Source organism: Arachis ipaensis, chromosome B2 (genome assembly GCF_059453495.1).
Source record: "Arachis ipaensis isolate K30076 ecotype BB chromosome B2, ASM5945349v1, whole genome shotgun sequence".
In the NCBI taxonomy this organism is placed as follows: domain Eukaryota; kingdom Viridiplantae; phylum Streptophyta; class Magnoliopsida; order Fabales; family Fabaceae; genus Arachis; species Arachis ipaensis.
In genome coordinates, this window is record NC_142437.1 from 125,549,413 (window position 1) to 125,561,193 (window position 11,781).

The window sequence follows — 11,781 nt, forward strand, 5'->3', positions numbered from 1 at the left end:
GCATTATATAACTGGAGGAGGAGGACGTAAGACAAGGTACCGATGCATGCCGAAATAGTTTGATGGCTAGACTCTTCGCAGAGAAACAGTTCTCAGCTGGGACCATGGAGGGCTCATTGAGAGCAATATGGGGAAGACCAGATGGATTCAAAGTAGTGGAGTTTAGGCACAACCAAATTCAATTCTATTTTGATAATGAGTGGAAGATAGTGAGGGCAGAACGAGGCTCACCGTGGTTATTTAAAGACTTCTCCTTACAAGTACAGCGGTGGAAGGAAGACAGAAGTGTGGAATATCAATTTACAAGGTTGTCATTGTGGGTACAATTTTGGGGACTTTCTGAGAACTTTAAAACATTGGAGGTGGCTAGAAAACTAGGCAATGGTATTGGGAGCGTGCTCAAAGTGGATTTCTTCAATGTCAAAGAAAGAGAGTCACGAATTGTGAAAGCTAGGTGGAGATGCAAGGTGAAGGTTTGGTCAGAGATACGCTAAAAATAGCAGGTCCAAACAAAATTCCCATAGAAAATTAGGGGTGTTCATAGTTCCAGGTTTGATTTGCAAATCTGCCGTATTTATCCATATTTGATCTGCATTTTGTAGATCTGATCCGATTCGCATGATTATTGGATCTGCAATTAAATAGGATTTAATCGCAGATTTTGCATCTGTATCTACAGTTCCGCAAAGTAAATTAAAAAATTATAATTAAAAATATATATAATTATTTTAACATTTAAAACCCTAATTCTTTAGCCACTCTCACCCTCTGTTGTGTTGCTGCGTTTAGGGGTGACAAACGGGCTAGTCCGTCGTGCTGAAAGCCCGTCATTTAACGGGCTGACCGCTCCACCTCGTCTAGTGAGGTGTTCCGAATTCCACCCCCGCTCCGCCTAACGGCGGGTTGGCGGGTTAAGCCGGCCAATTTTTTTTAATTAATAAACTATTAAATATTAAACAATATATATAATTTCATAATTATTTCAATAAATTTATAATTTCTAAATTCATAAACATTGAAGTCTTTATAATTCTAAATATGTAATAAACATAATCATCAACCAAATTTTTTGAAACAAAATAATAAAATCAACATTGTTCAAAATATATAATTAAATATCTTTAAGTCTCTAATAAATCAAACATAGAACATAATCCAAATTATTACTTAGAACATTTTCAATTACAAAAAAAAAAATGCTGGACCCGCCGGAAAAGCTGCCAAAGCCTGCGGATTAGGTGGTTTCAAATTTTCAGCCTGGCTCACCTTTTTTAGTGAGTTACACGGGCCGGATCGGCGGGTTTCAGCCCGTTTGTCATCCCTAGCTATGCCTCTCTCCTCCCTCACGTCTCACTCTTCACCTCGTCCTCATCGCCATCTAGCAGTCTCCCACCGCCGCCGTTCTCTGCGCTGTCACACCGGAGGTCAGACGGCAAACCTCATCTCACCTCACTCCTCTCCATCGCCAGTCCACAACTATTGTCCAGTCCTCTCTTCCTCACTCTATCGTCGTTTGTTGCTCGCTGTGGACATTCACTGCTCTCTATTGGCGTTCGCCGCTCACCTCTATTTTAATGTTCCTCGAGGTTTGTCACAATGGTTTTGCATCTAGTTTCTGCTTCTAGCTTCGGTTCAGTTTCTACTTTTGGCTACACTTTTGCGTTTCGCTTTTTGGTCTTCTGGCTTCACTTGGCATCTGCTTCTGGTCTTTTGGTCTTCAATAAATTGTTTAAGTTCTGGTATTATAAAATTCAATTTTTTCTATATTTTAAATTTTAAATGTAGATACTATTAGGGATTAAATTTTTTAATAGTACTATTAGAAAATTCTGATTTTTCTCTGATGATTTTTGTTGTAGATCTGCTTCTTGGTACGGGAAAAAATGATTTTTTTTTATTTTAGGAATATTTTTTATGTAACACCCTACCACACAAAATCTTATGCTTAAGTCATAAGACAGAGGTGGGGAGGTATTACGACCTCTAAGAGTAAAATTATATATATAATATAGTGAAAAAGGTTTATAACTAGGAACCTTTGAAGAAAAGTTTAAAACAAAAGTCGTAACACTCACGTAAACAAAAACTTGCGTACGAAGAAACGTAAGAGATATGTATATGAATAATAAAAAGGGAGTATCAAAGATATAATTAACAAAGCTTCCAACTCGATTCGCGAAGATAAACCGGCCAGAACATACAAGTATATATATATAAGAAGATTCCAAAATGACCCAAAGTAGAAAAACGACAACCTGTTTCTTCGAGTCAACCTCTAAGAGGGACAAACATAAAATACAAGGTGGAGATCCTATATACATACATAAATATAAACAAAGAAACGACCCTGAGTCTCAAGAGTTCTTCACTTCATCAGCGTCTCTAGAATACAGAGTGGTGCTTCTCAATCTGCATTTGAAAAACCACAAATATTGTATGGGATGAGAATCGGGATTTCTCAGTATGGTTAAGGTGCCCACATATATAATAAATAAGGTCTCGAGAAAGTCGAAGGCGATCTTAGAACCCCGACACTCAGATATGATATAATCTTAAAGGAAATAACTAAATCATAAATTCGGTTATAACGCTCTAAGATATCCAAGTCACAATATAACTCTAACCACTTGCTTCCACTTTCACCTAACATAACATTTTAAGGCATTTTACCGCTTACTAATAAATCATTGTTAACCAACCTTTACAACTGGTCCAACTAGTCACGACCTAAGACCCAAATCAAACCAGCTCAGCCTCTGTCCCAAATAAACTCAACCTAGCCTCCAGCCCATTTCAAAAGAATTCATCATTATTATCAGTCCACCACCAAAGTACCCAAAACAGAAAGACAATCACAAACACAAGAAAATACAAGGCAAACATATTTAAAGAACAGTTACAGCAAGTATCACAAGTACCAGTTATATAGAATTTATCAGATAGGCAAACCAAAACAAGTATGAATACCCAAACAAAACAAACAAACGCAACATGATGCATGCCTGTCCTACTGCCCGTGAGCTCACGTGTTGGTTATATCGCCAGAATCCGACACATCTGGTAGCTAACCCAGACATTTGTCTCTAGGTTGCGTATCTCCAGGAGGATCATAAACAAAGGAGAGTGCCTTTCCACATCGAAGGAGTGTGCCTTTCCACATTCTCCTAGAGGATATACGAAGGAGAGTGCCTTTCCATATCGAAGAAGTGTGCCTTTCCACCTTGTAACTAGAGAAGAATGTGGGGGGAAACAATACGAAGGAGAGTGCCTTTCCACTTTCCTCACACCCTCATCACGACAAGAGAGGGAGCTTCTGTCCTCAAGTTTCCATCCGAATACATTTTCAAGTTAACAAGCAAGTGGAATCGCACTCAAATCTTGCCCTCTCGACCATTCTAGCCACACACACATCTCGACCATTCCGGCCACACACACACCTAGACCATTCCAGCCACACACAGTCATCCCCAATCTCATCATTAACATCTCAATTCAGTTACTCTAGACCTTCCTTTACTTCCAAGTAACCTTGCTTTCCATAGCCTAATCTTAGCACTACACTTAAAACTAATCTTTAGGGGCTAAAAGAATGAAAATAGAAGTTTAGAGATTCGAATTTGAGCTTTAAAACACAAAATCCATTTTTGCCGAAACAGGAGCCACGCGTACGCGTAGGTACGTGCTTGGGCCAAAATGCGTACGCATGCCCCATCTCGCGTACACATGCAAACCAGGCAGTAGCTACCATATGCGAATGGATGGTATGCGTACGCGTGGGTGTACATTTTGTCAAAATTTTTACTTAAGTCTGAAATGCTGCAGATTTATCATTTTAAACCCCAAACTTTCTACGCGCATAATTTTTTCGTTTTAAAATATTTTTCATCTGTTCTTCAAACGACATAAACTTCACAGATCCAATTTTCATATGAAATAAGTTTGAAACCATTTGGGAGTCCGGAAGCCAAGTTATGACTCGCCGAATTTTGGCCAAAAATTAATTTTTCACAAAGAACTGCAAACCTCAATTTTCTTGGAACCTCAACACTTATTCATAATTCTACACCTAGATTCAGCACAATATCATATCATAGTACATCAACACAACATTAAATTTCTTCACATCACAATTCCTCCAACCACACTTCATAACCACACAATTTCAAACCTCAATTCCTCATTTTGCATCAACAATATAATCAACAACTCATTCAATACACATATAATCATATCATCACATCATCCTTTACCAATTCATCAATCAACATACTAGCATCAACATAAACAGCAGCCATCCAACATACACTCAATTCAGATCATCACATTTATCAAAGGTGCTAAGCATTGAACATCTTCTTTCATTCCAACCTATCCTATGGTCTTCTAACCTAAACTTTCACAAGACATTATATATTAAATACGAGAAACCTAAACCATACCTTGGCCGATTTCCCGATAACCTGAAACACCTCAAGCATTTCTGAACCACAAACTCCACAACTCCAGCCCCCTCACCAACGATACCCAGCCTCCAAAGCTAATCCTCTAGCTTTCAATTTCTCAAATTAACTCCAACCGATAACCAATTTCAGTCTAACACACAATTATCACTATAATCAATATAGAGTTCACTAAATCAACATCTCACAAAAGGTTGGAGGGTTCTTACCTGACCCACAGCTCAAACAAGCTAAACCCGACAATCCATGCAGGTTAACTCGAACCTAAACACCGAAATCATGCAAAATTCAACATAATTTCACATTAGATTTCGAAATTTGGGAAGAGCAAATTGAAAAGGAAAATGTAAATTCCTTACCAAATTGACCACTAAGCTTTGTAGAGCTCGACGTGGTGGTCGCAAACGGAGTAGCGATCGGAGCTCCGGATCAAAAGTTATGTGAGGTTGAATTATTGAGTGAGGGTTTGGTCTCCTTCCTCCTCCCTCATGCAAGCTTTCTGCGTTGGTTTCATTTTGGAGAAGAGAAGAAGAGCTGAAGCTCTTTTATGTCATTGAATTGGGCTGGGCCTTGGGCCTAATATGGGCTCGGTTCGGCCCGTTTGGCTCAATTTTGGGCTAAATTCTTCAAAATTTGTGTCAAAATTCATATTTTAATTAATTCTACCACATTAAACCCTAAAATTTCATTTTCTAATTTCTTGAATTAATAATTATTTTATTAAATAATTATTTACTAATCTCTCAGGTTTTACATTTTACTTTTTGTTTCTTACCGGATATATCCAATCCGATCCTTAAAATTGTGGATCGGATTGAATTCAAACCTAAAAAATGCAGATATGGAATCTGATATGATAATTATACTGCGAGTTGGATAAAAATTTTAGCCATATTCGATCTGATCCGTGAACACTCCTATCGACAATGTGCTACAATATGAGACGCTGGGTACCGTGTGTACCTATTGTGCAAAAATCACGATCACAAGGTTTGCTCAATGTTCATGGCTAATTCCAAGGAGAACAATATAAGGGGGGATAGGGTGGGTGATTGGATAAAAGCATACCAAATTGGCGTGAGAGTGGAGGTGAATGAAGCTTGCTGATCTGTTAACACTACAAAAAAAATGTTGAGTACCGTCGGATTTATTCCGGTAATCATTTATCATCAGATTTTATGGGAAATTTTTTGCCTGAAAATTATTTGGTTACTGGCAGAATATTTTCGCTGGTAAATCCGACAATAACTTCAATTTTTTATTTTTTTGTTTAATTTTTTAAACACAATTAGTAGTCAAATTCTATTTTTTATTTTTTTTAATTTATTTTTTACACAATCAATAGTCAAATTCTAAATAATAGAAACCAAATAACGATTTTATTAAATATCAAGTGTACAAATAAAATAAAAAGTCAAATAAATAAAATACAATCAAATAGTCTACAAAATCCTAATCACTACGGATCCTGATAGTCATGGTTGTTGTCATCTCCCTGGTCTTGTTGAGGCGGCGAACTAGATAGTGATGTCGGTACCCCTCAAGCAACACCACTGCCATTAACGCGCTTCTACTCCTAGTACACGGTCATCTGTTACTTCATCCGCTCAAGTCGCTTCAGCTCCTACTTAAGCACCAGCCAAAGGGGATCTGTGTCCGACACGTGTGCTAGGATCTCATTATCTCTCCCCTCAGACTATTGCAGCTGCTGAGCTTGTTGGTGAAGGCTTTGGGTGAGATTCAGCACCTGCTCTCTCAAATCGACGTTGCTGTCCTCAGGATCGACAGCGCGACTGGTGGCAGAGGCAGATGTAGCCTTCAATATGGAGGTGCAGAGGTTGTTGGTGAAGAACGATCCCATCCCGTAGACGCAATTCTTGTACAGCTTAGATGTGGTCTCGCACCAAACCGTGTCAGAATTGATGACTGCATCAGCAGAGTTGTTGTTGTCCTCTTTAGTAGGATGGAATTGCTGGGTTGTGGCCACTAGTCTCTGCGTGGAGGACTCCTGCATAATATATGTTATGATTAGGACGACAGGAGTTAATTGAAATCTTTACATCAAATGATGTTTACTCACAAAATGATCCACAGACCGCCGATTAGCAAATCTCTCCTTGTTCTCCTTCAAAGTGTGAGTATATTTGAAGGTCTCTACCATCATCGCATCACGATCTAACGACTTAGACTACACATGTTGAAACAATATGTTAAATCAAGTAATAATGACATTAAATGTCAAAGACAAGACAAACTTAATAGCAAAATGAAATAAGTTAGATACCAGTCTAGCTTTTGTCTTCATGAAAGTCAACTTCGACGACATGGTAAATGCTCTGTTAGCTCTGTTTGTGAGGCGGCAATGCCTGAACCCCTCATCAGTCTCCCAATAGACGTACAATGCCTTCTTAATGTGTGGGTGGAGCCAAATAGTGAGGTGATCGCGCCTCTCACGTACGTCCTCCATCATCTGCTGAAGCCGCCTAACCATCTGATGGTCGAAGATCTTCTTGATCATGATATCATGAGTCTTGTCCCATATAAATTGTTTCTTCACAAAGAACATTTAGCACTAGTTAATCGAAATTAAATACATAATTAAACGAAATAGAAAATACAAACTAGCCAAGGTTTGAATATGTTGAGTTTTTGCCGCCCACGTCTGAAATCATCGTTCTTTGGTCTCAGCATGGATCTTCTTGTGATCGGCCATGGGTGATTGTACATCAGCTTGATGACATTGATACACTCCTATGTACATGCATTGTTATTTAACACAAACCTATTAATAAAAAACTTAAGATTAGTAGTTTAAATCAAATTTGAAATAATCTATAAACTTCAATTATATATTTAGATTTATTAGAAATTTAGGTTGAGCGTCATTTATAATTAGAAGGCGTCTAAATCTCTATCCATCAACAATTCATTTAAATAATTCATAAACAAATTAATATGGCATTATATCACTTAAACAACAATATCCATCAACAATAAGAAATTCTCAAACACTTTCAATAGTTCAAACTCACTAACCTAAATCGAACCTATCTTAACAACTTAAATCCACTAAAGCCAGAAAATTGAATCTAACTAAATTAAACTAATTAACTAAACTGAAAAACTTAAGATTAGCAGTAACATATGTTAGAATAAGAATGTCAAAATAGTTTAAATTTAAAAAACTTAAAATAGTATTCACGCTGTCAAACTATAAAGCCAAATCGTCATATGTATGATTGGAGGTGATGGAGGGACTTCTGACTAGAATTCGTAAAAAAAAATTTAGCCCTGCAGTATCTATCACTGAAAGTGACGTCGTCATCAAAAGAGTGGACTACTGAACAGATGGAGGTGGTGGAGAAATTCACTCTGATAAAGCAGCTGAATTTTATACCATAATTAAATACAAAATGCTAAATTTTAAACCATTCCATTATTCTACAAATATAAACTTCTCAAAATACAAAAAATTTAGGAAACTAACTTTTAGTTAGTTATATTAGGTAGTGTTTGTTTAGTGTTTTTGTCCATCAAAAACATGGACACGGTAATACATGTGTGCTGTTTGTTTATTGAGACATAAAATAATAAAGACACAGTTACACACACTTACACACAAAAGACATGTATTTTGTGTCTCTTCATAATGCTAAGATACGGATTTTTGAGTTGAGACACAGATTAAACTATCTTTTTGGACAATGTTATCCTTATTTTTTTGGTACTATCTCAACCTATTCCTCTCAAAATTGACATAATAGAAGAAATAGTGAAAATGGTTGACGGATGGTTCTTTGCCAATGGCAACAATGCCGTCATCTGCATTACCAAGAGAGGATTGTTCGTTGACGATGTCAAGAACGTCAATGGTGTCCTCATTGGAAGATGTGTTGTCGATGACGGAATTGGAGAGAAGAATGTTATACTTGAACAATTAGTGGAAGGGATTGAGTCTTCGAAAAAATGAAGATGATGGTAGTGATGGTGGTAATGGAGGTTGTTAAATTGGAATGGGTGGAGAATGGAGAGGAGAAAGACTAACGGCTCACTTTTTCTCTCAGGATCTCTCTTTTTCATTGTTTTCTACTCTTTTTTTATTTTAATTAAAATCCTTTCCCTTCAACCTCATAGTCTATATATTAAATCTTGTTTATAGTTGATTGATGATTGGTTTTGCAATTTTTTTTTTTTTGAAAAAAGATGAATTTTTGAAATTGGTGGAGAGAAAGAGGGAAGAAGATAAAAACATAAATAATAAAATTGATATTTTTTAATTGAGGATAAAATAGACAAAGACAAAATATTATTGTTTTGTCTATCAGATTGCCAAACACAATTATTTTTTATTGTGCCTTTGTGTGTATATATACTTATTTTTGTGTCTGTGTCTTTATGTTTCTGTCTTATATTTTAAAAAACATTAAATAAACACAGTCTTAGTTAATTTTTTAATATTAAAAATTCTCAATTTTTGAAAAATTTAAAATTTATAGTTTATAATTTAAAATTTAAAATAAAAAATTTATGATTTAAAATTTAAAATAAACAAAAAAAATTTTTAAAAATTAGGAGATATTAGGCTAAAATCATAGTATTACACTATTACTTCTATTTAAAAAAAGCTACTATTTCTATCTACAAATATTTAAAATAATAACAAAAATATTCATAAAAAGATAAAATTAACAATGTAGTATAAAAAAAAAAATTATTTAACAAAAATACCCAAACAATAAATTTTCCTTGGCTCTTTCGAAAAACATAAAAGATTTTCAAATTATCGTTATCTCTTCCATTATCTTCGATCTCCAAAATTATCCCATCCATTTTTTTTCAGATCCTAAACTTTAATAACCTTTCATCGTTATCACCATAACAACAATAATCACACCACCACCGCCAATATCATAATCAACATCGTCATTGGAGGGTTGCAGTTGCTCCTCTTGGACGTACGGTCGCAGAGATGATGGCTCTTTGCCCTCTTTTTTCTATGGCTTCAACCCCATCGAGGCAAGAATTTTGCTGCTCCGCTTGGACGTACGGTCGTCGCAGAGATGATGGCTCCTCGCTCTCCTTCTTCTTTGGCTTCAACCGCATCGAAGCAAGAATTTTGGATTTGCAGCATATTCTTCAACCTTCCTTCTTCTTTGAGTTAAAGGAGCAACTTGGCCATTATTGAATTGGAGAATTTAAATAATGGGTCAGGGAGAAGCATATTCTTTGCTTTGTTATATTGAGAATTTTTTTTTTACTTGAAGACTTTTCCTTTTTTTTTTTTCCCGGTGACAATGATGATAATGGCAGTGCTGTGGTTGTTGTCATGGCGTTAAAATTGATTAAGGTGATGAAGATGGAAGGTTTTTAGAGAAATTGAAGAAGAGAGTGGAAGAGTTAAAAGGGTAGTTTAAAATTTTTGGGAGCCACTATAATAAAGTTCCTTAAAACGTTTTTTTTAAAAGATATCTTTAGTAATTGTTTTTTTTGTGACTAAAAGATATTTTTAGTAATTAAAATTTAATATACGTAATCAATTAAATTGTATTATTTTTATTAAAATTAGATCAGACAAATTGATTTGGTTAAAAAATTGATAAACCAAACTTTGAACTAATTTAAATTAATATTTTTTTTATAAAAAATAACTATAATAACTCTATTATAAAAAATAACTAAAATATTTTATTATATATATATATATATATAAAATAAGAATATATATATATAGATAATAAAAAGGGTTAAAATTTAAGATTCTCAAAATATATATATAATAAGAATATTTTAATTATTTTTATAATAGAAATATTGTAGTTATTTTTTATAAAAAGATATTAATTTAGATTGGTTTAAAGTATAATTTATTAATTTTTTGGCTAAATCAATTTATCTGATCTAATTTTGATAAAAATAACATAATTTAATTAATTATATGTATTGAATTTTAATTACTTAAAAACATCTTTAAAAAAAGTATTTTAAACGTCTGAGAGGTTTCAAAATTTTTTAGTGCTTTTTTAAAGGATTCAACAAAAATTTATTTTTGGATATTTTTATCAAATAAATTTTTTTATTTGATGGATGCAATTTTAATTTTATTTTTTTTACGAATAATTTTGTTAATATTTTAAATATTTATGTATAAAAATAGTCGTTTTTTCTTTATTTTACTTAATGTCTTTTACATTCCTTTCCAATCCCACGCCAGAAAGTTTTAGTTAAAAACTGTTGATTGAAAAGGTTTTCATCGACTTCTTTATTATAATTCGGTTCAACAAATTATATATGTGAAGTCATATTTTTGTATATCGTATGCAGTGGGAGCTCGTCCTTAGCTCAGGAAATCTTTGTTTAGCTATCTTTGCATTGATGACCAATGATATATTTGGCTTGAGTTTTCCGTACAATTGGAATAAGAACCATGGTTTCATGTTCAAATGGGTATGCACAGTTTTTATTTTATTTTTAATATTATGCACATACATGCCTGAGATCACTATAAATTTGGTGGTCAAAGAGTTATAATTCAAATAATATAGTCTTTATACTCACTTAGAAGTCGTACATTCAAGTCTCTTCCTCTTTAAAAAAAATTTTGGTGGCTATGATGGTTACACATTTTGACTTAGGAACCTAAAATCGACATGCGGCCAAGTTACTGAAGGGTAACCGTAGAGATGTTATCGCGTGGTCAAAATCGGTTTTTTATGAAAATTGTAGGGTATAAGTGGTAATTTCGGCTTGCAATTAAGTGAAACATAATTTTGTATGCACCGTATATTTTGAGATTAAGTTTTTTATTTTTTTATGTATATAATCTAATAGAAGTTTCGGTGTATACGTATATGGCAGGTAATAATTGTCACAGCAATGTGCACTGCATCTCTGTTTCTCACAATTATTGCTTATGCTCGCAAGAAGGGGTTACTTTGAATCTTTGATAATTTTAGAAGGTAAAATATATAAACTAACATGTAATTAGAAATCTCCTTCCAAGTTCTAACAATTATCAAACAGTGGTTATAATCTCTGAAATTACATTGCGGGCCCTTGCATAGTTTTGTAACAATTACTGATTTATTCGTAACTACTTCTTTAGGGCTGCGGGCTTTACATGGAGTATAACAACTTTATAAAAGAGCTATTCGAGCTTATATATACTGCACTTTAAGTATATGTGAGCATCTTAAGTATTAGTTGAATATTACTTATGTTTCTGTATGAGAATCGACTCCGAGATATAGCATGTTCTGGTAACACATAGACTGGTTTCTTTTGGAGTGATGAGGATGGAACGTCGTCTTTTTCTGGAGAGGCG

General features: G+C 34.5%; 1 protein-coding gene across 1 annotated transcript in view; it reads left to right on the top strand.

The window, feature by feature from the left end:
* LOC107628091 (magnesium transporter MRS2-I-like) overlaps positions 1 to 11,396 on the top strand; it is a 31,101-nt gene extending 19,705 nt beyond the window's left edge. Inside the window, exons 11-12 of the mRNA XM_088505167.1 lie at positions 10,782 to 10,904; positions 11,316 to 11,396. Coding sequence (XP_088361293.1) covers positions 10,782 to 10,904; positions 11,316 to 11,396 — 204 coding nt within the window. The remainder of the gene's footprint in view (positions 1 to 10,781; positions 10,905 to 11,315) is intronic.
* Positions 11,397 to 11,781: the final 385 nt, after the last annotated feature.